General features: G+C 43.5%; 1 protein-coding gene across 5 annotated transcripts in view; it reads right to left on the bottom strand.

Moving 5' to 3' along the window:
- Positions 1-25,738, bottom strand: part of ryr2a (ryanodine receptor 2a (cardiac)) — a 310,584-nt gene that overhangs the window by 126,298 nt on the left and 158,548 nt on the right. For 2 of the 5 annotated variants that reach the window (XM_085465413.1, XM_085465416.1), the window contains exons 40-54: positions 20,588-20,788; positions 18,283-18,388; positions 17,984-18,127; positions 16,314-16,441; positions 15,329-15,474; positions 13,866-13,980; positions 13,534-13,666; positions 10,316-10,419; positions 7,441-7,576; positions 7,150-7,336; positions 6,264-6,375; positions 5,577-5,697; positions 5,303-5,472; positions 4,678-4,898; positions 4,427-4,517 (exon numbers count right to left, since the gene is read on the bottom strand). In XM_085465413.1, coding sequence (XP_085321539.1) covers positions 4,427-4,517; positions 4,678-4,898; positions 5,303-5,472; positions 5,577-5,697; positions 6,264-6,375; positions 7,150-7,336; positions 7,441-7,576; positions 10,316-10,419; positions 13,534-13,666; positions 13,866-13,980; positions 15,329-15,474; positions 16,314-16,441; positions 17,984-18,127; positions 18,283-18,388; positions 20,588-20,788 — 2,115 coding nt within the window. The remainder of the gene's footprint in view (positions 1-4,426; positions 4,518-4,677; positions 4,899-5,302; positions 5,473-5,576; positions 5,698-6,263; positions 6,376-7,149; positions 7,337-7,440; positions 7,577-10,315; positions 10,420-13,533; positions 13,667-13,865; positions 13,981-15,328; positions 15,475-16,313; positions 16,442-17,983; positions 18,128-18,282; positions 18,389-20,587; positions 20,789-25,738) is intronic. The other 3 variants (XM_085465414.1, XM_085465417.1, XM_085465415.1) reach the window with 2 other exon arrangements.

Genomic DNA, 25,738 nt, shown 5'->3' with positions numbered 1-25,738 from the left:
AATAGACATCCTTTTCAATGTTGTTCTTACTCTTTGTAATTTTAAATACCTCCCTTCTCTTTCTAAGAACCATTTACTTATTTCGATTGGGAGCATCCCTTTCCTTGCCTTATATATTATTTGCACTGTTTTAAACTTCACCAGATCCTGGAATTTTATAGCTTGCGTCCTAATAAAGAGTGCGTTTGTGTGAGCCCTATACCCTAATGGCCCTTTTCTGCATTATGATTATAGTCTGAGTATTACTTTTATATGTATTTCCCCAAACCTCTACACAATAACTCATGTATGGTAATAGCAAAGCACAAGTGCCTCAATTCTATGCTTTATATTAACTAAAATGCCATATAACCATTTAGTGTAGTATTTATATTCATTTATATTTATATTCGTTTATATTCCACCACAAGCGGACACGGTCACCGCCTTATGCGAGCTGCATGAGGCACTCACACAGCACCAGACACAACACCGGGACGCTGCGCTTATTGTGACGGGGGACTTTAATAGCGCCAACCTCAAACGCGCAGCGCCGAACTTTTATCAACACATCACCTGCCCCACCAGGGGTGAAAGGACACTGGACCACTGCTACACTACGGTCAAGGACGGCTACAAGGCACAATCCCGCCCCCCGTTTGGCAAATCTGATCACGCCGCCATCTTCCTCATGCCAAAATACAAACAAAGGCTGAAACAGGAAGTTCCGGTTCAGAGGAAGGTCGCGTGCTGGACGGATCAATCGGTGGCCGCGTTACAGGACGCACTCGATGACGCAGACTGGGGCATGTTCAGAAACAGCTCCGACGATGACGTCAACGTGTTTACGGAAGCGGTTGTGGGATTCATCGGGAAACTAGCGGATGATACCGTGGAGACAAAGACTATCACAACGTTTCCCAACCAGAAGCCGTGGGTGGATAAAACCATCCGCGACGCTCTGAGATCCCGCACCGCTGCCTACAACACGGGACTCATGACGGGGGACATGGACCCGTACAAAGCCGCGTCATATAACGTGCGGAGGGCGGTGAAAGAGGCGAAGCAGCGCTACGGGAGGAAACTAGAGTCACAACTCCAACAGAGTGACTCTAGGAGCCTGTGGCGGGGACTAAGGACAATAACGGACTATAAAGCACCAACAACCGGTATGACGAACGCGGCCGTGACTCTGGCAGACGAGCTGAACACTTTCTATGCTCGCTTCGAGGCTGCAGACAGGAAGATACTGCCAGCACCGGAAACGTGCTCGTCATCTCCGAGCATGAAGTAAGGAGAGCCTTCAAGAGAGTGAACACCAGGAAAGCAGCAGGACCAGACGGCATCCCAGGTCGTATCCTCAGAGACTGCGCATACCAGCTAGCTCCTGTGTTCACTGAGATATTCAACATCTCTTTATCTCAGTCGGTGATCCCCACATGCTTCAAAGAGTCCATCATTGTTCCTGTCCCGAAGAAACCCCACCCTGCTTCTCTCAATGACTATCGCCCTGTAGCCCTCACCTCAGTAGTGATGAAGTGCTTTGAACGCCTGGTCAGAGACTTCATCATTTCTTCACTACCAGACACACTGGACCCACTACAGTTTGCTTACCGTCCAAATCGTTCCACAGACGATGCCATCTCTCATCTCCTCCACACATCACTCACTCACTTGGACACTAGAAGGGGGAATTATGTTAAAATGCTCTTCATAGACTACAGCTCTGCATTTAACACCATAATTCCCTCCACACTCACCACCAAGCTGGAGCATCTGGGACTCAGCTCATCTATGTGTCAGTGGATCTCCAACTTCCTAACTGGCAGACCACAGGCAGTAAGGATGGGCGGACATGTCTCAGCCTCCACCACTCTCAGCACTGGAGCCCCCCAGGGGTGTGTTCTGAGCCCCCTGCTGTACTCTTTGTACACATATGACTGTGTGGCCACTACCAGCTCCACCACCATCATCAAGTTTGCTGACGACACCGTCGTGGTGGGCCTGATCTCTGATAACAACGAGACGGCCTACCTGAAGGAGATTAGGAATCTGGAGAACTGGTGCCAGAGGAACAACCTCCTTCTAAACGTCAGTAAGACAAAGGAGCTGATAGTGGACTTCAGCACTAAGCAGGAGAGGAACTACCAGACCCCCGTCATCAACGAGTGCCCAGTGGAGAGAGTGGACAGCTTCAAATACCTCGGAGTTCACATCACGCAGGACCTGTCATGGTCCTGTCACATCAACACCGTGGTGAAAAAGGCCCGACAGCATCTCTACCACCTCAGACGCTTGAGAGACTTCCAACTGCCCTCCAAGGTGCTCAGGAACTTTTACTCGTGCACCATAGAGAGCATCCTGGCGGGAAACATCTTAACCTGGTTCGGGAACAGCACCATGCAGGACAGACGAGCTCTACAGAGGGTTGTGCGGTCAGCTGAGCGCACCATCCGCTCCGAGCTCCCTGACCTGCACTCAATCTACAGCAGGCGGTGCTGGACCAAGGCCAGGAAGATGGTGAAGGACCTCAGCCATCCCAACAACAGACTGTTCTCTCTGTTGAGGTCAGGAAAGCGATTCCGCTCCCTGAAGACCAACACAGAGAGACTGAGGAGGAGCTTCTTCCCGCAGGCGATACGGTCTCTCAATCACACCACCACACAGTACTGACCTACACATACAGTTCTTACACACACACTGGACTTTCTGGACTGTGGTTTTGCACAACACTGGTCACTATATTCTTCATTTCCGGTTAATACTTGTACAGCTGCTGTTATTGTGTGTATATTTATTTATATTTAGATTTCTTCATACATTCTTATATAGTTCTATATTGTGTATTTTGTTGTACAGTTATTTTATTTTCAACTTTAATTTATATATTTATCTTTATCTTATTCTTCCCAGTTAAATTTACCCTTCATTCTAATTTGTGTTGTACAGTTATTTCATTTTTAACCTTAATTTATATTTTATTCCTTCCTAGTTAAATTTACCCTTTTTAATTTTTCATATTTATTTCCTATCTTATTCATAGCCTTTTCCTTTTTTGTTCTCTTTAGGTCACGAGCAGTTGTCCAAGCATTTCACTACATATCGTACTGTGTATGACTGTGTACGTGACAAATAAAATTTGAATTTGATTTGAATTTATTAAGTGGACACGCCCTGAAAGTAGATAACAGGGAACCATCCTCTAGTGGAAAGTTACTGAAACATGGTTGTTTTGACTAGAATGAGAGAGCTGGTAATAATAATGGATTGCATTTATATAGCGCTTTTCGAGACCGTCAAAGCGCTTTACAATTCCACTATTCATTCACACACTGGTGGAGGCAGCTACAGGTGTAGCCACAGCTGCCCTGGGGCAGACTGACAGAAGCGAGGCTGCCATATCGCACCATCGGCCCATCTGGCCAACACCAGTAGGCGGTAGGTGAAGTGTCTTGCCCAAGGACACAACGACAAAGACAGACAGAGCTGGGGATCGAACCGGCAACCTTCCGGTTACAAGATGAGCTTCCCAACCCCCCTGAACCCCAAATAAATAATAATAAAACTGTTAAGTGTGCGTCACCATTTTGAGATCGGCGGCTGTAGGAGCCATATGAGTTGTTCCTTTTTTGATTAAGTGGGTTGGTTTAAATGGACTCACTGTATTGGTGCACGGGTGTGGGGCGTGTCTCATGGGTGTGGTAGATGATAAATGTGGTTGCACTCACCTCTTGATGTTGATGAGCAGAAAGGTAGGGTGAGCATGAGGCAAAACTTTCTGTTGAGCGCAGCTTGAATGATTTTGATGTATTTTAACTGTAACTTGATGGTTTATGTATATTTATGCACTAATTGATGCCATAGGCCAAGTTGTAGTTTGGCATAGTAGTTAGTGCAGTTCTTTGTGAGTAGCAGTTATTTGTTTGTGCAGTCTGTGCATTTGTTTAATAGTTACTCCCAGGCGCTGATTTGTATATTGGACAGTTGCACGTGGAATAAAAGGAGTAAATGGTACAGAAGTGTATTTTATGTGTCTATTGTTGCGCGTCATCTGTGTCCTCGTGTTTAGCCTGCCGTGGCCGTTGGTTGAGCCGCAACAGCGGCACTGTGTCATGCAGGACGCATCTCGCTTCTAGAAGTAATTTTGTGAGACAATAAAGTGTGAAAGGATCTACTGAGCAGTGTTTTGTCTTCCATCAGATGCCTCTGAGGAATCAAAAGAACGCGGTGAAGTGTTGATATTTAACACAATGCATCTTTGGCCATGTTATAGAGTACTGAAAATGTAATGTAATGAGTAGTAATTGCATTCTTAGGGGAGTAATTAAGTAGCATAACTATTAAAAACAAAAACTCACAAGTAAGATGTAATAGATTGCATTTTTAGACAACAACCTGAACACTGGTTCCTATACATGCAAACTTTGTTTCCGACTTTGTTTCTCACCTTCAGAGGCATCTTGGTGTGCTCATTAAGTAGAGGAACATCAAACACCAGCCTCCTGAGTAGGTGCTGCATCATTGAAGGCCTTAGCTTACTGTACATTAAGAGGATTCCATACGTTAGTGGAATGTACCATCGCTGATCAAGAATACAATCAAATACGATCTATAGCATGTGTTTTTAAAAAAGGGTAGACTAAATGCTAAATACTCATTAAAGGTTGACTCATATGTGCATGTATGTCTTCATCTTACCCACAAACAGCAAGCAGACACTCCTCTATGGAGTCCCTCTGAGCTTTGGTGAGGCAGCAGCCTTTGGACAGGCGATAAACCGTATGAAGCAGCGAGTCAATTAGTGAGGCGAACGGCTCCGTCCCCGCAAACAGCGGCGCACATTTAGTCAGGAGAGGCAGCACTGCTGTACACAGATACCTGTTGAGCGCCAGGGCCATGTCTGTGGCACTCAGAGCAACCTAACACAAAGAATAGAGAGAAACAATAACAACGTAATAGAGAAACTACATGTGTGGCATGTACATATGTTTTTATACCTCTGGGGGAATACTATACACAGTGAATAAAGTGCGTAGTTGTGCCAGTAAGAAACAATATCAAAGGCTAAGTGTCGTGTTCCCTGGGCCTTGGACCGATGGGCTTTGAGTTTTCTGGAGTTCTTCTGTTTTTTAGTAGTGATTAACTTTGTATTTTGGTTCTATTTTCTGTTGTGTTGACATTTATCCTTCTGTTGTTGGTTTCCTTGTTTATTGCTGTGTTTTTTGTGTGTGGTTCAGTCATGACTCCTTGTTAGTTTACCTTTTGTCAAATCTGTATTTCTGTTCCTGAAGAGAAAGAAATATACACACAGACAGAAACTTACGGTGTCCAGAGAGGCGGCAGACCTCAGGTCTGGTAAGAACCCAACCTCCAGAAGGTGGAGAAGAAAATTCTGGTCTTCTATACCATAGACACGGTCCAGGAACAGCACCATGGCTGCTTTGTGGTCTGGGCAGAAACCTGCTGACATGTCTGGCTCCACAACCAACCCATCTGTACATGCACGCAAACACAATTCAATTCTTGATTGCTGATATTACAGGATCAGTTACTGTTATTACTGGATTAGATGTCATCATGTCAGATGACTTTCTTACCTTTAGCCAGGTTAGGCATAGAGAATGAAATACTGATGACTCCCACCAAGTCTTCAATAGGAATAAGAGACCTCAAAATCGCTCTGATACGGATAGCTTCACCTTTACCAGCATGGATCAGCTAATAGAAAAGAGGTAGGGCTTAAGTGAGTGCACTATATACGTAAGGCTGCATGTAGGAGTTGTGCATTTTGAATCGCTGGTACTCCACTTGAAGGCCAGCCAGCACGGAGCCCGTAAGACCAGCGACAACTCTCACTATCAGTGACTCAATAATCCAAAATATTAAAACAAGCTCAGTCCCAAACCCCTCTTAGCTGGGAGCTATTGTCTGAGACATAGAGGATAAAGCTACGGGAATTCTTGCTTCCGGGCAATCTAAAAGTCTTTGTGCATGCAATATCTGCAAACAACAACTACTCAAAAGAGGCTTTGAAAACACATTCTGCTCACTAAAGAGACACGTCGAGCACACTTTTAATCTGTTTGTGAACACAGTCAGCTATTCAGACACGATGCAAATGAAGTCGGGAGAAAACTTCTCTCCTCAAACATTTCCTAAGGCATTTTCCAGTCAGGTGCTCTAATTGGAGATAGGACCCTGTATAAACAGGTCACTGACGAGGACGACAAAGACAAAACAGAGACAGCTGAACAAACGCACGTGTGCAGTACAAAGTAACTCACATGCATCTCTGGAGCACAGCGGCCCAGCAGGTCAATGAGAGCAGAGTAGAAGGTCATGATGGCATTTCCCATGTGAATTGTATCATCTTCCTCTTCCCCTGGCATGTCACTGCTACACACAGAGACACACTCTCATATTAAATGCCCCTAAATACTTCAGACCATTTTCTTCTGACCTGTTATGCTCATTTCCCACTCTGTGCTTGTACTGTAGTTACTCATGAACTTAGTGACAGGATAATTGGTTCAGGCTGATGTTTGTCTGAAATTGTTCTTTTCTAAATGGAAAACACAGGAAGAGATAATCTGCTTGAACATTGTTAGTACTGGAAATACGACACGTAGTTTAGGAAGTTACCAAAAGGTGTGCCGAAGGAAAATAGTGCGCTCAAAGTCATATCCAACTGAACCCTGGGATTTTGTGGCAGGCATTCATAACTATTCAATATATACATCTGCACAACAAATTATAATTGCTATGAGTCAGCATTTTGTATGCCCTAATTTCCATCTTAAGAAAATCCCTTAACATTTAACAGGTTGTTGACAAGCCATCTAGACTTGTAGACTCATGTACAGACCTTTGTAAGGAATTTAGTCTACCAGGCAGACCAAATGCAAACAGTCAACATGATTGTGCTAGCGAGCGCTTCCTGTTAAAAGTGAGGTCTTTCTTGCCAGTGTCGCCAAGTGCTGCTTATAGGGAGTTATCTGACGGCTGGTACCTTGAGTGTCTGGAGATAACTGCTGCTATGAATGGGTGCTGTATAAATATAAAGGAAATGTAATTGATTCTTGCCTGTTCAGTCCAACTGATCAGTCCTGTTCTGTCAGTGTGAACTTTAATATGTATATGTAAGTAATCAGGTTAGAAGTGTTGTCATACAGTGCCTTGCTGCTCTCAGACATAGGAGACGGACCATCTCTGGAGGGATCCTGAGAGATCTTAATGGCCTCCTCCATTGCTGCCAACAACCCATCACCACCTTCACCTCGAAGAGCCGGGCCAAAACATTCTGGTCGACGAATAAGGAGCCTTACCACAACATTGGCATTCTCCTCCACACTTTCACCTGGCCACATAACAGGGACAAGTTGCTAAGTTTGTGGTTGCACATGATACAAACTCCAGTGGAAAATAAATGATCTGACTGCAGTCGTATGGTTACATTTTTACCATTGCAGAAGACAGCAAAGCGCAGGAAGTCAAGGTATCGTTCCCCCTCCACAGGGTTCCAGCCAATGTCAGGGTATCCCTTACGGACCAGCATCACACAGCTCTGCAGCCCACACCCAGCTAGATATTGTACCACCTGCAAAAATAAATTATTATTATTATTTTGGGTTGTTTGTTTCAAAAAGAAAAAATATAGCACAGTGGAAAGACACCTACAATTTAAATTTAATTAACAGAGATAGAACAAAGCACAAAGGGCTTCAGCAGTATGGGATAGAGATGGACCGATCCGATATTACGTATCGGTATCGGTCCGATACTGACGTAAATTACTGGATCGGATATCGGAGAGAAATAAAAAATGTAATCCGATCCATTAAATATCAAAAAAGCACCTCACAAAACTTGCGACATGGCGACTCGGCTCATAACCGTAGCACGTCGGAGCAGTGTGGTCACGTGATAGAGCCGCTGTGTGTGTTTGTAGCCTCGCTACCAAACCAGCATTTCATCTCCGAGGAAGTGATCCCAGAGAAGTAAAGCAAGTGTGTAAGTTCATCTCTGAATGTTTGTAAAGCATTCCAGCGTTAAGCTTAACAACCGATATATGGAGCGACTGCCTCTCTCTCTCTCCCTCTCCTGCTCCTACTTCAATCATGAAACTGATCAATGATCAGCTGATCGGCTTTTCTCTCTTGTTTGTTTTTGGCCCACTTCGTGCCAGAAAGAGGAAACCAGCGGCTGAACAACAGCAGCACGTTTAGGGCATGAACAGGGAAAAGGGGCACAAAGACATACTTTTCTTTCTTATTCTCATTTAAAATGTCGAGCTTTTAATAAATAATTATCCGAATATTAAACCCAAAGTTTTAATCTGATGTAAAACGTATAGAAGTCCATTACTGTATATAGTAACTGTTAAGTTTAATATACCCTAGTAAGCTATAGCACTTTTTCCTTTGGGAAGATACCATCTGTGCAGTCTGCAGTTCTGTAGAAGAAAGATGTTGCTGGGAGTTTGCAACCCTATTAGTCAGGTTGCTTAATATTTCTGCTAAGTTCTCTTTAAAACACCAGAACAGGGAGGATGGAGCAGGTTTAAGTTCATTAGATTGATCAGTTTTGCTGAACTTTGAAATATTTTGGGTGCAGTGTGTTCTTTACATACAGGTGTAACAGAATAGCTTTAGTGTTGTTGTTTATTTAAACTTGAGTATGAACTTATCAAAATGCAGCAAGATATTAAAAAACAGTTTTATTGATTAAAACACACTATATCGGATTCATATCGGTATCGGCAGATATCCAAATTTATGATGTCGGTATCGGTATCGGACATAAAAAAGTGGTATCCCTAGTATGGGATGCCCGACCCGTTGCCATGGGACATAAACTGTGCCCATAGCTAGAGCTTGGTTCACATGACCGGCAGCTGGGACGGATCTACTGTGGTGGCATGTGCCACCTTAAAATAATCTCAGCGTGTAGCTTTCTGGATTTTATACTAATATATTTGTTTCCGGTGTCACCAATTCATAGCCTTTACAGACTATACGGGAATAATGGAAAATCTCAATTTGGCGGCCTGAAGATTTGCTTTGTGCAGGTGATGCTGTAGCCCAGTCACAGTCAGATAAAAGTAGAAACCTTTGGTCAGAATTACTACTCCTGTGGTGTAATGTACTGTAAACTCTAAAGCAAAATTCTAATAAGATGACTGTATAAAAAGTTATTGTTGTGTTGAAAGCCAAATACATTTGATTCTTGTTATTTATTCATTTTTGTTTAACAGTTGTTATTTTCTGACCTTGATGGACAATTTCATTTTTAACCAATGGGAATTGTTCTCCAGCCTTTAACCGTTTTCCGTTTGGTTACGCTGGTAAGGCTGATAACTAAATATGAGGAACATTGTTGCTGTTGAAAAAGAGGTTGAAAAGCGAGACGTCTGTTTTGTTAACTGCTAGATCTGGAGACCTGAAGCTGTTTCTTGTAAATGCAAAGTGCTTTGCACTGGCGAGTAGACTTTACAGTTGCCGCTGCTAACCAAGATGCGGAAATGTTAACCCCGCTAACTGCTGCTATATAAACTCGTACTCTCTTTTTTCTAAGTGGTTTTAGCTTGGAAGCTGAGTACATATTTGCATCTACATGTTTTAAAGTAGTGTTTCTGCTAACCACTGCTATTATCAATTTGTATAATGAATGGGGTATAGTGAGACTGCTGTCTTAAAGGAGCAGTATGAATAAGACCTATGGAACTGATTAAGTTAATTTCATGATTGGTAAGGAATCAGATTAATATGCATTATAAAATATTTGATTTTGATAGCTGTGCACCAAATTTAAAACAGAACTTGAATTTACAAAGGAATACAGAACCGATTTGGGGATGAAGTTTAAGCCTCATTTTGTACATGCTTTCTTCCTTAAGCAGACATGTTTATGTATAATTGTCAGCGTGCATGTGAAGTAACTCTGAGCTCTGTGGCATATTCAAAGGTGTAGGGAGATGCTGGAGAAGGTGATACATGGAGCCAAGGCTCACCATCTACTTTTGTAACTTTCTCTGAGGCAACAAGAACTTAACAGACCCTAATCTTCATAAGATGGCAGCTCGCACCCTCGCCAGATTCCCCTTGCACCCTGGATACCACCCGTTTGACCCGCTGCCCTGTGGTCGACACCTCAGGTCAATCAAGTCATATCTTCTTCCCCAGACTGTATTTTATTCCACCACAGTTGGTACAATTTTGTTGTACATGTGCTGTGACAGTAACAGGCTCTTCTATTCTATAGGCTAAAGTGACCTCAGAATATCTAATACAATTTACGGTTTTCCTTTTGTGTGTGTCTAAGTCTTTGTCAGCCTCACCTTCTCCAGGTCTGGCTCTCTTAAAGCAAGGGCAAGCTCATTATTATCCATGACTGATGCTGCAGCCACATCCAGAGGAGTGGATCCTCGCATAGATGGAGATGCTGAGAAGAGGAAAAGACATATGTAAAGTGTATGCAACTATACAAACTTTCACAATAGACAGTCATTTGCTCCAAAGCAACAAACATCCCAGAGCTAGAGAGGGTAGTCTGTCAATCCAAAAGTCAGTGGCAATCTGGGAGGTAGAGCAGGTCACCTACTAATCAGGAGCTTGGTGGTTCAACCCCCATCTGCTCTAGTCTTCATGCCAAATATCCTTGGGCAAGATACTAACCCCCAGTTGCTTTACGATGCAGCCATCAGAGCGTGAATGTTAGATGGAAAGCATAAAAAAGTGCTTGTGCAAATGGGTGAATGAGGCAAGTTGTGCTCAGAGTAGAAAAGTGCTTTATCAGAACCAGTCCATTTACCATTTACTTAATCCCCGAATGTGTGTTAGTGTGAATGCGTAAATGTGTATTCTAAAGTGCTTTGAGTGAGTAGACAAGATTTATATAAATATACACTGCAAAAACTCAAAATCTTAATATATTCTAGTCAAAATATCTCATCACACTTAAATAAGACACAATCAATTACAGAGTTACATTTCAGTGAGATAGAAGAACTTGTTTTTAGACAGTGCATGTTGGATCTGGAGAATTTTCACTTGTTCCATTGGCAGATTTTTTCACTTATTTCAAGCAAAAATATCTCGTATTAAGATGTCCAAGCTGTGAGCTGGTCCCACAGAAGAGGGGCCTGAAAACTGAAGGCTCTGCCTCCCATTCTACTTCTAAATACTCTAGGAACAACAAGTAAGCTTTGTTCCCATACTTGAAACAAACTGTCAAGTTTCATAGCTAATGCATTCATACCATGAATACTGGTGGAGGACTGTGTTCAAGTCCTCCACCAGTATGTCAATGTTCATTTTTCACCCTGACAGAGAGCGTCAAAACGGCACCAAGTGCATGTCTCATCATTGCTCTTGGGGACTTTAACAAAGCCAATCTGAGCCATGAGCTTCCAAAATACAAGCAGTATATTAAATGCCCGACCAGAGAGGAGAGGACATTAGACCACTGTTACAGCACGATCAGCGGGGCCTATCGCGCGGTGCCCCGCGCTTCACTCGGTCTTTCTGACCACGTCATGATCCACCTAATCCCCGCGTACAGACAGAGGCTGAAGCTCTCCAAACCTGTCATGAGGACTAAAAAACTGTGAAGCAACGAGGCTGTGGAGGAGCTTCGCACGTGTTTGGAGACCACAGACTGGGACACAATGAAGGCTGCTTCTAACAGCTTGGACGAGTTCACGGACACTGTCACCTCCTATATCCACTTCTGTGAGGACAGCATTGTGCCATCACGCACCAGGGTGAGTTATAACAATGACAAACCCTGGTTTACTCCTAAACTCAAAAAGCTGTGGCTGGAAAAGAGAAAGGCGTTCAGAAGCGGAGACAGGGACTGCTACAGAGAAGCCAAGTACAGGTTCACTAAAGAAGTGGACATTGCTAAACATCAGCACTCTGAGAAGATGCAGCAGCAGATCTCAGAGAATGACTCGGCCTCTGTGTGGAAAGGTTCATCCTGCAGCATCTGGACTCCCCAGGAACCTACGCCAGGATCCTGTTTGTGGACTTCAGCTCTGCCTTCAACACCATCCTTCCAGACCATCTCCGAGGCAAGCTTTCCCAGATGAATGTGCCTGACCCCATCTGCCGGTGGATCACTGACTTCCTGACGGACAGGAAGCAGCATGTGAGGCTGGGAAAGAATGTCTCGGACTCCCGGACCATCAGCACCGGCTCCCCTCAGGGCTGTGTTCTTTCTCCTCTGCTCTTCTCCCTGTACACCAACTGCTGCACCTCCACCCACCAGTCTGTCAAGCTAATCAAGTTTGCAGATGACACCACCGTTATCGGACTCATCTCTGACGGGGACGAGTCTGCCTACAGGAGGGAGGTTGAACGTCTGGTGTCCTGGTGCAGCCACAACAACCTGGTGCTGAATGCCCAGAAGACAGTGGAGATTATTGTGGACTTCAGGAAGCACACAGCTCCACTCCCCCCCATCATCCTGACTGACACCCCCATCACCTCTGTGGACTCATTCCGCTTCCTGGGTACCACCATCACCCAGGACCTGAAGTGGGAGCCCACCATCACCTCCGTCATCAAGAAAGCCCAGCAGAGGATGTACTTCCTGAGGCAGCTGAAGAAATTCAACCTGCCAACACGGACGATGATGCAGTTCTACACTGCAATCATCGAGTCCATCCTCACCTCCTCCATCACCGTGTGGTACGCTGCAGCCACTATCAGGGACAAACAGAGACTGCAGCGTGTTGTGCGCTCTGCTGAGAAGGTGATTGGCTGCAGACTCCCATCTCTGCAGGACCTGTACACCTCCAGGACATTGCGGCGTGCAGCTCGGATCTCAGCTGACCCTTCTCACCCTGGACACAGTCTGTTTGACCTGCTCCCCTCAGGCAGGAGGCTCCGGTCCATTCGCACCAGAACCTCTCGCCATAAGAACAGTTTCTTCCCCTCTGCTGTCGGACACATGAACAATAACCATATGACTGTACCCGCCACTAACACATGACCCTACGCTGTGTCACTGCATCATTTCATGTTTGGCACTGATCACCACCTGCACTCATGTATATATCTTTCTACGTAGCACTCTTAATTCTTATTCTCATGTATATATCTCATGTATATCTCATGCACATATCTTTCCACGTAGCACTTTTAATTCTTATCCCTACTTTTATTTTTTTCCATGTCTATTTAAGTGCTATTTATGACACTATGTTTGCACTGAAGCACCGCAGCAATTTCCTAATGTTGTAAACCTGCTCAACATTTGGCAATAAACCCCATTCTGATTCTGATTCTGATTCTGATGTTTGTCTTTTTGAGCTCTATGTCTTGTGGGTAAATTGCAACGTCATTCTTCAAGCTTTTACACAACTCTGTAGCTGCTACCCGTCCTCAACTACCAACGTTAATCAACAACAAAACAATTCTGAGCTAGTTCCCTTTATTCCCTTTATTATTAATGTTGGTCACCATGCATTGGTCTTCAACATTCCTTCATCTCCTGTTCTCTTCATGATAAATATTCAACTGAAATAATGCTTGTTAGGTCATCATTACTCACCCAGGCCAACACTGCTGTTCTCCAGCAGATAACTCAGATGGTCAAACATGGCTTTCTGGTTCTGACGGCTGATTCGACAGAAGTAACATAGAAAACGACAACAGTTGGCCACCATTTTTGGAAAGGTGATTTCCTGAAAACACACGTGCATCACAGGTTGTTAGACAAAATGTCCCTTTGTGTTTATTTATCTGAAAATAATTCAGGGGAAAAACATATATTTAAAACATTTTGTGACACATAATTTATTTGAAATACGAATGCATTTCCCCATTGCTCTACCATTCTTCATCATGACTCTTCAGTATGTCAGCACTATTACTACTACATACCTTGGAGTCTCCTCCACTGAGCACATTGACCATGACCTCCATGACAGTCTCGTGCATTCCCAACGCTCTCATCAGGTTAGGATGTTGGTAAAACACTTTGTTGTTCATGATATCTCTGAGAGGAAGAAGGATGGGTGAAATTTAAACTGACAGCTCAAACTCTTTCATATATTAACTGTTTAATATTTGACCAGAGTGTTTTGTTATTACAACAGTGATATTCAGGTTTTGACATTTAAAAGAGGTTCATGGGTGCTCATTTTTATTATAAGGCTTTTGGATACAAACCAAGTAAGAACAGTTTTGGGTCAAGTGCAACCAACAATGTCTAAAATGGAAAAAGCTGCCTCAAAAACCAGACTTCATTTTAGTTTAAAATCTAATCTCAAACCTAATCTGGGTCACCAACAATGTTGATCTTAACAAACATCTGTCAAATGGAACCAGAGTGCATTTTCAAAGTTGCTAGCAATGGGAATCGCATGCTTGTGACATTAAATCCACCAACTGACTACAAGGAGATTAATAAGGGGAAAAGGGATCATTTCCTTGTATGAAGCAAACCACAATTAGCCACTAGGGAAGAGGACCCATCACCTAAAAGCAGCAATCAATAATGTGAAGGTTACCTATATGACACATGCGCACATGTATTGTGTAGCTTCAGCTAGACTATAGATGTCAACAGTTATCTGCCAGGATTAGCTGGTAAATGCTACCAAGTCCACCTTTACCTTGCCAAGCAAGCTAAAGTGGGACTTGGAAACCACATTAGAGTAACTTGAGCTATGTGAAGCAGACCAAGTCACTAGTTGCAAGCAATCTAATGCACTCCAATGCAAGACAATTTGTTGCTTTGTATTTAAGTGTATAATAAAGTGCTGAAGACGAGGCATGGAATGTGTTTGTTGAGTGGTATCAATCCTGACAGGAAGGCTGCTCTAGATCAAGATGCTGCAAATTGTCTGTGAAGAATGCAACCAAAAGAAAGACTTTTGTGCATGAATACAGGTGTTCTTTGGGCACAAAGGTTTGCAAACCATTGAAACAAAGCATATAACCCATAGGTAAAGTGAAATGTTCCTGTTTTTATTGTGCTGGACTGAGATATACAGATTATGTGTGCCTAAGCCATATCCTTACATGGACACTCTTTAAAGTTAGTCTGAGCAGTTACCCAAGAAGTAAAAGAATACTTGAAGACAAAAGTCCATCTACGACTAAGAGAAATTCTGAATTTGTTTTTATGTGCCTGTAGGGCATTCTGTAGATAGATTAAAAATCAAATATACACACATGCACAAAATTGTAATTGCTCTGTTTCTGAACTTTGATTCACATAAATATTTGTTTACATTTTTCCTCTTCTTGTTGGGAGTTAAAGCAAGTCTAAAGAAGAAAGTACTCCAAAGAAAACAAATCATTCAGACACGCAAGAGCCTGACAGATAAGCGTGCTCTCACCCCAGCCCTCTGATCATCAGTTTCTCCTCCTCTCTTCCCATGCGCACACTCAGCAGAGATCTGATCTGACCGAGAGCCGCTAACAGGTTGATGGTGTCCTCGATTGATACTGAGTTTATAGTGTAGGTTTTAGGAAGAGCCCGCACCTGCACAGACATATTCATACCTTATTAAACTGATTGACATACATTTAATATACAAGCAGAAGCACTGTTACTGTGCAAACGGAGCATGATATTTCACATCTGTACCTGAAGTAAGGAGAGATAAATGAATACACAGAAATTAACAACTTACATTGTTCTTTTCAAATAACTGTAGTGTTACTGTGAGAGTGCAATCTGATGTGGGACAGAAGGATTTTAAATGAAATTTAAATTCTAATTTAATGCTTTTAACACGGATCAATTGAAGAGAAGCTAATATAGGAGAAACACGGGCTCTCTTTCAAGTTCCAGTTCGTATTCTTGCTGCACCATTCTGGATCAGCTGAAGGCGGTTCAGGGAGTTCTTATAGAGCATCACTCTGAGACGGGATGTTTCTAATATTAGTGACACTGTGCAAATAAATGAAGAACGTCCCACATGTTTGTTTGACTTGTGGAACTTGTTGTACTAGACTTGATTATCTGGTGAATTTATGACCACATCATCTGAACAAAGCTGACAGTCGGCCTCTGGTGAACTGGTAGGCAGGTCACTTTTCAACAAATTGAAAAGTAGCACCAAGGATTGTTTGCATGTGCATTTTTTGCTTTCTTAACAATTGTTTTGTTCAATCTGATCTACTTGACAGTTGCCAGATTTATTGTTTGGGACCCCAGGAAGTGTGTCACATATGGAGCAGGCTGGATAGCCGCTCCTCATATTTTCCTAAAAGAACAACTCTCACATCAGATTGTTACAAATATAGCATGACTATATTGTATACATTTATTTGGAGATTCCAGTGGTATGGATTTTCTTTTCTATTACACACACAAACCTGTCCACCAATGCCATCATACTGGCGGTGAAGTAGGACAAACATAGCTCTGACCAGCTCTGGATCCTCTATAACTGACTCCTGAGCCCAGCGCACCATCGTATCGGAAATGAGCTGTTGTAAGGTACCTTAAGGAGAAGGACAGAGAAGGAGGAAGGGAGAGCAGGTCAGAGATTGAATGTCCTGAAGTCAAAGATCTTATTTACTTTTTTTGTCTCATAGCTACTACACTGTTAAAAAAAACATCGTGAAAAAACGGTAATATTCCGGCAGCTGGGGCGCCAAAATACTACCGTAAAATAACAGAAAATAACTTCCTCATAAAAATACGGTTATTTCCAGTAATGAAAGTAGAGTTTGTTGAGCTAATTTTACATGGGATTCTGCCTTTTCCAAGTGCTTTTAGACATCAAATTAGGAACATTTTAACGTGATCAAACAATGAAATTACCTGTAAACAAGGTCAATGAATGTGGCAATATGAATCATAATGCGTAAATGTACAGAAATATACAGTTGGTTTAAATAATAATGGATTGCATTCCCTGGGACAGACTGACAAGTTGTTTTCATGTACTACGTGCAGAGGTGTTTTTTTCTGTTCTCAAACTGATCTCCCTGTTGGAGCTCAGTCTGGGGGGAGTGATTTTTGTTATCCTTATCTTTCCTCATGTGGTGCATTTTCCATTGTTATACCTCCTTCCCCATGTGATGTTTTGTGTAATGTATGTATGATCGGAGGGTAAGATGGCGCCGCCATTGCGTGCAATAGGTCGGCAGGTTTATGAAATTTCCCCCTGTGGGAGTAATAAAGGTATATCAAATCAAATCAAATCCATAGCATTACATTTGAATTCAACAGTTCGATCTTTCAAATAACACACAGATATTTGTGAGATCATGATACATTTGTGAATGTATTTTAACATCTAAATATGCATATGTACAGACAGACACAGTTAATAATCATGAAAATGATGTTTTATTACATTACAGTGATTTAACGTTAATTTACATTTGAAATGTGAAATCAGTCTATTTACGTAACTTTAATGATGTTCTAGAAGAACAGAACAAAACTGTGAAATGCAGTAAAATACTTTTATATTAGGATGTTTTCAGTGCAGCCGCGACCTTGTGGTTGTTAGTTCACATTCATTGGCCGATGCTTAGCGTCATGTTATTATGTGTCCCAACATCCAATGGCATGTCACATTGTTTTCATGGCCACACCCTCACCCCAGTTGCAGAGGCCTATTTCTGTTCAGGAATGTTGTGAATACTTTGAGATTTATATTAATTGCAATTCCTGCCTCTACATTTATTTATTTATTTTGAATTTAACAGATCATTCTCTCACATAACAAACAAATATTTGTGAAATTATGATACATTTCTGAATGTATTTTTACAATCTGAATATGCACAAAAAAATATATTTACAAAACAAGTAAATTGTGTTTTATTATATTTACAGTGATGTTATGTTATTTTACCTTTGACATGTAAAATCACAGTCTACTTATGTAAATTTAATGATATTTTAGAAAGACTGCAACTGTAAAATGTACAGTAAGATACTTTGACATTACTATTTTTGGAACAGTGTAGGCTTGTACATTTTCCTATTCATTGAGAATTACTAGCAGCTCATTTAAGAATGGCCTTACTGGGTTTCCTGTCTTTTTTTTCCTTTGGCAGGTTGGCCATCTTCTTCTTTAGATAAGCCACTTTCTCCACCAGTGACATGAGTCGACCTCGTATGGTGAAGTCACTGTCACAGTTTATGCCTCTCTCCTCGTCCAACTCTATACCTAGCAAAATGGGCAGATCAATGCATGTATGGTATGTCTACAATTAATGAATACTGACTATACACACATTACTGTTATATTTATTAAATGATATTATGGCTATTGATCTTATTCTGGCAACTGTAGTTAATGCAGCAGTGTATTGTGAAACTGACCACAGTGCCTCATCAGATCTTCATGGAAGTCTAGCAGCTGTTCTCGGATGTATTCAGGACAGGGACACTCCTGCTTCTCATCCTTAAAGTTTAACAGCATGTTGATCTGCAGATTGGTAAGAGAACCTTTAAAGCGACCATTAGATTTTCAATATAGAAATCCAAAGTACATACACATGTTTAGTTACAAGTTACAAGATGCTGTGAAAGCTGAAAGCTTTACTGAAATCATACATGTTGTGCTTTTGGCAGGACCTTTCTGCACTTTGCACAAATGAAAGCCTGGAGATCTCAATGAGCAGAAGAAACACTGTAAAGATCAGTGGACCAAAATTCTTCCACAACGATGCAAGAGAAAATGGTCCTTTTAGGTTATTGCTGGTAAAAGTGGCTCTACAACATGTCTGTTTAGCTTCTCAGTGATCCAAGTCATGGTACTCTTAAGAGCCTTAAAAGAAGATGACTGGACTATAAAACTTTTGAAAACATTTCACCTCTCGTACAAGAGGCTTCTTCAGTTCTAAAACCAAGAGAGTCCCAGGTTTTTAAAATGGTAATATTTAAACCCAGTGGGACAGTGGCGTGGGGCAACGCCTCCCAGTGGTTTCACTCCAACATGTGAATCATCACATGTGGAAAAAAGTTGTGGATCACTATCACCAGAGGCTTTGGCTGAAACCATTGTGAGACCTTGCCTTACCTTATCATATGACCTAATGAAGTCACTTGACACAAGATGTAAGTGGGGCCTGGGGGCCTGAGGTACCTGGGAGGGGTTGCTGGGGGATCGCTGACAGTTGGTGTCGTAAGCACAGTTGACCTAGACGTCCTCTTTTGCTCCTATAAACCATCTGTTTTCTTGGATCAAGCTGTGAATGCTGGCATGCATGAAAGATTGACCTTTATCTTTTAGGTGTAGATGTACAGCCAAGTCTTGTCCTGTTGAGGTGGCCCTTCTATGCTATGCCATGCATTTTTGGAGTGGCTGTTTGGTTTCTCCGATGTAGAGGTGTCACCTGTCCTCACTGCACAGCACAGCATACACTATGTTGCTTAGTCTGTGTTTGTTTTGTACTTGGGTCAAATCAGCTTTTGTCTGTGTGTGGCTGGGTCTGAAGTAAAGTGGGATGTCACTTTTGGAGAAAATTCTCCTGTTTCTCTTACAAACCTGCTAAATAAGGGGTGCAAAGTTCTTCTGTTTGTCTTTCTTGTCCTCTCTCGCTGGTGTCTGATCTTCTTTTTCTGTGCATCTTTGCTGACTTTATGAACGCCCAATTATGATAACCACATGTTTTAAGAGCTTCCTTTACATGTGTGTGTTCCTTCTTTTTTCCTTCAGGCTTAGAGGGAACATGTTCTGCCCGGTGGTGTAGGGTCCTGATTACTCCAGGTTTGTGTTCCAGAGGGTGATGGGAGTCAAAGAGGAGGTACTGGTCCGTGTGTGTGGGCTTCCGGTAAACTTCGATGTTGAGGTTTCCATTCTCCTTAATGTGCACGGCGCAGTCCAGGAAAGGCAAACAGTCGTCCTTTGTGTCTTCCCTGGTGAAATTTATGTTTTTAATCACTGAGTTGATGTGAGCAATGAAGGATTCTACTTTTTGGATTTTGATTTTGAACCAGGTGTCGTCAACATATCTGTACCAATAGCTAATACTATCCCTTTAAAAGAGCCAAGAGTATACTTCAGACCCGGCCACACACTCAGACAACAACTGGTTCATCCCAAAGACAAAACTCCTAAACACAAACTTAACAACGTAGTGCATGCTGTGCAGTGTAGCGAGGAACGCCCAGACCTCTACATTCGAGAGACCAAGCAACCACATGGCACAACAAGACTTGGCTGTTCATCTGCATCTAAAGGTCAAAGGTCACTCTTTCGAGGATGCCAATGTTCACATGCTGGACAGAGAAGACAGATGGTTTTAAAGAGGACTGAAAGAAGCATCTATGTCCACTGTGAACGGCCATCTTTGAACAGAGACGGGGCTTATGACACCAGCTGTCAGTGTTGAGATCCCTTCCCAGATGCCTTAACGCCCACTCACTGCCTTCTGACCTCAGTATATCACATGATAGGGTGGGGCCAGGTTTCACTATGGGTTCACCCTCAACCTTGGCTGATTAGCTGACAGTTTGCAAAAACTGTGTTTCTATACAAAGCCAAATTAAAATAAAATGTGTATGTAAGTCGCATTATTTACTGCTCTTCACTGAGCAAGAGTCCTCTGCTCGGCAACCATTTGAATTACAGAAAATGGTTACAGTTATATTTATGCTTTATGTTGTTCTGTGGTGTTCCCACCTGTTCCTGTGGGGGAGATCTGAACTCTTTGGTCTTCTTGGCAGTAAGGGCTGCAGACATGTTGAGTGCCAGCATCACCTCATTGTAACGAAATCGTTGGTTTTCTTGGAGACAAGCCACAAAGTCATCAGAGAAGGCCACCACTGCCTCAATACGATGGCGCACCTGGCAGTCACACAGGTACTGCAGCACATGACACATCTACACACACACACACACACACAAACAAAATGACATGGTTTAAAGAAGAAATTTTAAAAAATGCACATAGTGGCCATTAGGAAATCTCTTTCTAAAGCGATTTCGATATTAGGGGAAAGTTCTCATTCTGTGAAAAATGCCAAATCATACTGTTCCCTATCTATCATTGTAGGATTTCAACCCTCAACCTAAGTCAAGACCATGCATGACCCTACAAAACTGACAGATGACGTCAATGCAGAAATCCTGCACAAATGAATTGGTGTCATTACATCATTAAAAAGCTTGTTTAAAGCCCGATACAAAGAATGTCTCGTTTCTGTTTTTTATGGTAAGTATGATAGGAATTTTACCAGAAATTTCACCAGAAATTCTTGGTGTAGCTGCCTCTGTAGGAACAAGAACATTCAGAATTTGCCATAAGATCTGGGTCTTACTGCATGATTCTGGTTCTGGATTCAGCTTTTTCTTTGATTGGGAACTTTCTGTGGAGTTCGTTCATTCTACCATCTGCTTCTAAAGATAACTGGCAATCTAAATTAGGCTGTCAATATGAGAGTAAATAGCTTTCTGTCTCTTTATGTCAGCCTTGTGATGAAGTGGTGAACTTTTTAAGAAGTACTCCATGTCTCATCCCACGAGAACTAGAGTGTAGCCCAAAGTAGCTAAGATAACTCATGGATAAGTGCTCTTGCAGCATAACTAAGTGGTGGTTTAGCGTTAACCGGTCCACCCCTAACTATAAGCTTTACCAAAAGGGAAAGTTTTAAGCCTAATTTTAAAAATATAGAGAGTGTCTCTCTATCTATATAAATCCAAACAGGGAACCGGAAGAGGGACCAAATAGCTGAAGCCTCTTCCTTCCATTCAGATTTTAAATACGCTAGAAACCCCAAGTAAGCCTGCAGTCTGACAGAGACGTGATCTGTTAAGAAAATACAGATCACTTGTTAAGATTGGTCCCACATTCACGTGTGTCTTCAAGACACGATCTGCACTCACAGATCACGACAACAGTGCAGTGGTTTGAATACCTGCAGCATGCTCTAATCGCTGTAATAAAATGTTATGATCGGTAGCACTGAATGCTATTGGACAAGCACAGAGATGAGTCCACTGTCAGAGGCCACAAGAAGATCATTAGTAACCTTCACTAAAGCTGTTTCTGTGCTGTGATGAGCTCTGAAACCTGACTGAAACTCTTCAAATAAACCTCTGCAGATGATCTGTTAGCTGTTTTACAACTACTCTTTCAAGGAGTTTTGAGATAACAGATGGTTTGGAGGAAGTAATTACTTAAGTCAGAAAGATCAATCTGTAAATATTAATGGCACTGAAAGTAGCTGTACATAATGGTCCATTTGAGATGCTTATTTTTTCTCTAATGGTTCAAATTTCATTTGTGAAGAAGTTCATCACGTCATTACTAGTCAACATTAAAGGCCCAACAGAGCTGTGACTTTTTGTCAGCCTGGCTAAAGTGCTGAATACAAACCTAGGGTTGTTCTTATGTTCTTCAATCAGTGATGAATAATAAGATATTCCAGCTTTATGGAGGGATTGAATATGAAGGAGCAAACAATTTCTCCAGGCTAAATGATGATCTTCTCAATTACTGAGACACCATTTCCTCTCTAGCTTACGTGTCATCTGCTTTAAGGTGCATATTTGTGAGCTACACCAGGGCATGAAGTACTTCTGATTTAAGGTTTTCTCTTTCAGAGGAGCAACAGTATCCAGTTGTATTAAGTGAAGATGTAAAAATATTAACAAGATAATCGACCTCTGTGGGAGTAGCATTCAGGTTGCTGCTCTGGACACAGAAGAAGGTAACAGTGGAGTAAATCAATCTGTTGATCAATTATTAAATCATTTACTAACAGGGACTTGGAAAAGACGACCGTATTATTTAAAAATTCTATGTGAAAGGGCCTTTATGGTATGTGATGTATTAAGTTATTATAATTTCTCCGGTACTTCGATGATGCATAACGTTGGGTTACTTAACGTAATCCCTGGTTCTTTGATAACAGAGTGAGGTGTTTCACTATGGGAATCGCCTCAGTGTGACCAACTACGGAAGCTCCAATGACACCACGTCTGTCTATGACAGACCTGTCGAGCCGTGCTCAGGGCTCCGCCCCCTCGTACTAACACGGCCGACCAGCTCCTCCTAACTCATTCCAAGCAGATTTCTTTCCGTGCCTAAGCAAGGAGGGAAGTGTTGGTGAAACACCTCACTCTGTTATCAAAGAACCAGGGATTACGTTAAGTAACCCAACGTTCTTTTTCTAACTTCGCTCAGTGTTTCACTATGGGAGATATGGCCCACTCCCGGATTGCGCCAGCTCCCGAAGCTACTCTCCAGTGCTACTCCAGGATCTCAGGTCGAACCTGAGGCACCAGAATCCAGCACCGTCTGAGCCAGGGAGGACTGTGCAACATCCAGCCGATAAAACCGGACAAACGTGTGCGGCGTAGCCCAGCTTGCTGCCGCACAAATATCCTGGACTGATACACCTCTGAACAACGCCCAGGATGTGGCCACACCCCTAGTGGAGTGTGCTCGGAGTCCCGGGGGGGCCTGCGAGCCCTTACAGCTATAAGCCAGAGCTAAGGCCTCTACAATCTAATGAGCTAGTCTCTGGCGTGATACGGGCCTGCCCTTGTGAGGGGAGGCCCAGGAAACAAACAGCTGATCCGACTTCCTGAATCCAGCTGTTCTGTCAACATAAGTCCCCAAGGCCCGGACAGGGCACAAAGTGTTCAGCCTCTGCTCCCTCTCGGAAGAGAATGGAGGGGGGTGAAAAGCTAGGAGCTCTACTGTAGGGCACCTGTATGATGTTTCCAACACTTTAGGGACAAAGGCTGGGTTAGGCCTCAGGAGTGCTTTAGTGAGTCCCGGGGCCAACTGTAGACAAGAGGGGTGAATAGACAGAGCCTGTAATTCACTAACTCGCTTGGCTGTGGTTAGAGCCAACAGCAGAGTGGTTTTAAGAGAGAGAAACTTCAACCCCACTGCCCCAATAGGCTCAAAGGGGTGGTGGGAGAGGGCGTCTAAAACGACTGACAGATCCCATAAAGGGACCAGTGGTCTAGAAACTGGGAGCGTTCGACGCGCCCCTCTCATGAAGCGACCTACAAGGGGGTGCTGCCCAGCAGGTTTATCACCAAACCCCACGTGGCAGGCTGAAATAGCTGCTAAATAGACCTTTATAGTGGAAAAAGCTTTCCTTTTGTCCAGCAAGTCTTGAAGAAAACACAACAGCTCCACCACTGAACACTGAAAAGGGATAATCTGCTTTTCATGGCACCACTCTTCAAAAACACGCCATTTACTGCTGTAAATGGAACGGGTGGAGGAGGCTCTGGCATTCTGAATGGTTTCAATAACCTTCGGAGGCATGCCTGCTGCCTTCAAATTCCACCTTTCACGGGCCAGGCCCAGAGAGCAACCTGGTCTGGATGGGGATGGTATATCTCCCCCCGCGCCTGAGACAGAAGGGCCCTGCGGATGGGGAGTGCCCATGGCTCGTCCACCAGAAGCTGGATGATTTCTGCTATCCAGTGTTTGGATGGCCACCGTGGAGCTATTAAAATCAGAGACAGCCCCTGATCCCTCACTCTGATCAGTGTTGGGGAGATCAGGCTGAGGGGAGGGAAAGCATACAGCAGAGTTTTTGGCCAAGGATGGGCCAGCGCATCCACGCCCAGTGGCGCGTGTGCGTCTGACAGGGAGAAAAACAGGGGGCACTGTGTGTTTTCTCGCGAGGCGAAGAGATCTACGGCAGCCCGGCCGTATCTCTGCCAAATCTGCTCCACCACCTGTGGGTGAAGCCTCCATTCTCCGAACAGTGGATTTCCTCTGGACAGGAGGTCCGCCCCCCTGTTCAGAATTCCTGGCACGTGAGTTGCCCGAAGGGAGAGGAGCCGAGTGCTGCTCCACATAATTATTTCCCTGGCTAACCTGTTTAGCTGCCGGGAACGGGTGCCGCCCTGGCGGTTGATATAAGCAACTACAGTGGAGTTGTCTGTTTTCACTAAAACATGTTGACCCCGGAGATACGGCAGAAAATGCCGTAAGGCTAGGAGCACCGCGCGGAGCTCCAGCACATTTATGTGATTCAGAGTGAGTCTCTGTGACCAAACGCCATTCACTGCTCTGCCCATCATAGTTGCACCCCAACCTGACAGGGATGCATCTGTGGTCAGCGTCACCCTGGATGATACTGCCCCGAGCGGTACCCCCGCCGCGAGAGCTGTCGGGCTCCTCCAGGGCCGGAGAGCCGCGATACACGGCTGCGTTATTTTTACACCACGACTGAGATGTCGGCGAGGGCACAGCTGCAGAGAAGCGACCCACCGCTGAAAATCTCTCATCATAAGCAGCCCCAAGTGTACCACCGATATCACCGAGGCCATGAGGCCGAGGAGGCGGAGACAGAGTCGGAACCGCACGACTTTCCCCAGCTGAAAACGGGAAAGACAGTGAGTGAAGGATGCGATCCTCCGCTCTGAAAGTGCAATACGATAAGAGATGGAGTCTATTCTGAGTCCCAGATACTCTGTAGACTGTGCGGGTTCCAAGTGGCTCTTTTCCAGGTTGATAGTGAACCCAAGCTCCGTGAGGTGATTCACCACCACCTCGGAGTCTTTGATCGCCTGCTCTCGCGATCGTGAGCATATTAGATAATCGTCTATGTAAGAAAATATTCTGATGCCGCTGTTCCTTAACGGAGACAGCGCTGCCTCCACACATTTGCTGAACACCCTCGGAGCTAAGGATAGCCCGAATGGGATAGTTTGAAACTCGTACGCTACGCTCTGATAAGCGAACCTGAGATATTTCCTGTGTGGAGGATAAATGGCGATGTGAAAATATGCGTCTGATAGGTCGATTGTAACAAACCAATCGCCTGTGTGAATTGAGCGACAAAGCGTCTTGTGTGT

This window comes from Copadichromis virginalis, linkage group LG8, assembly GCF_057382275.1.
Source record: "Copadichromis virginalis isolate Kocher_CV1m ecotype Utaka linkage group LG8, C_Virginalis_male_GT1.1, whole genome shotgun sequence".
In the NCBI taxonomy this organism is placed as follows: Eukaryota; Metazoa; Chordata; class Actinopteri; order Cichliformes; family Cichlidae; genus Copadichromis; species Copadichromis virginalis.
The sequence above is the reverse complement of the archived record's forward strand: the minus strand, read 5'-3'. Positions and strand labels throughout refer to the sequence as shown.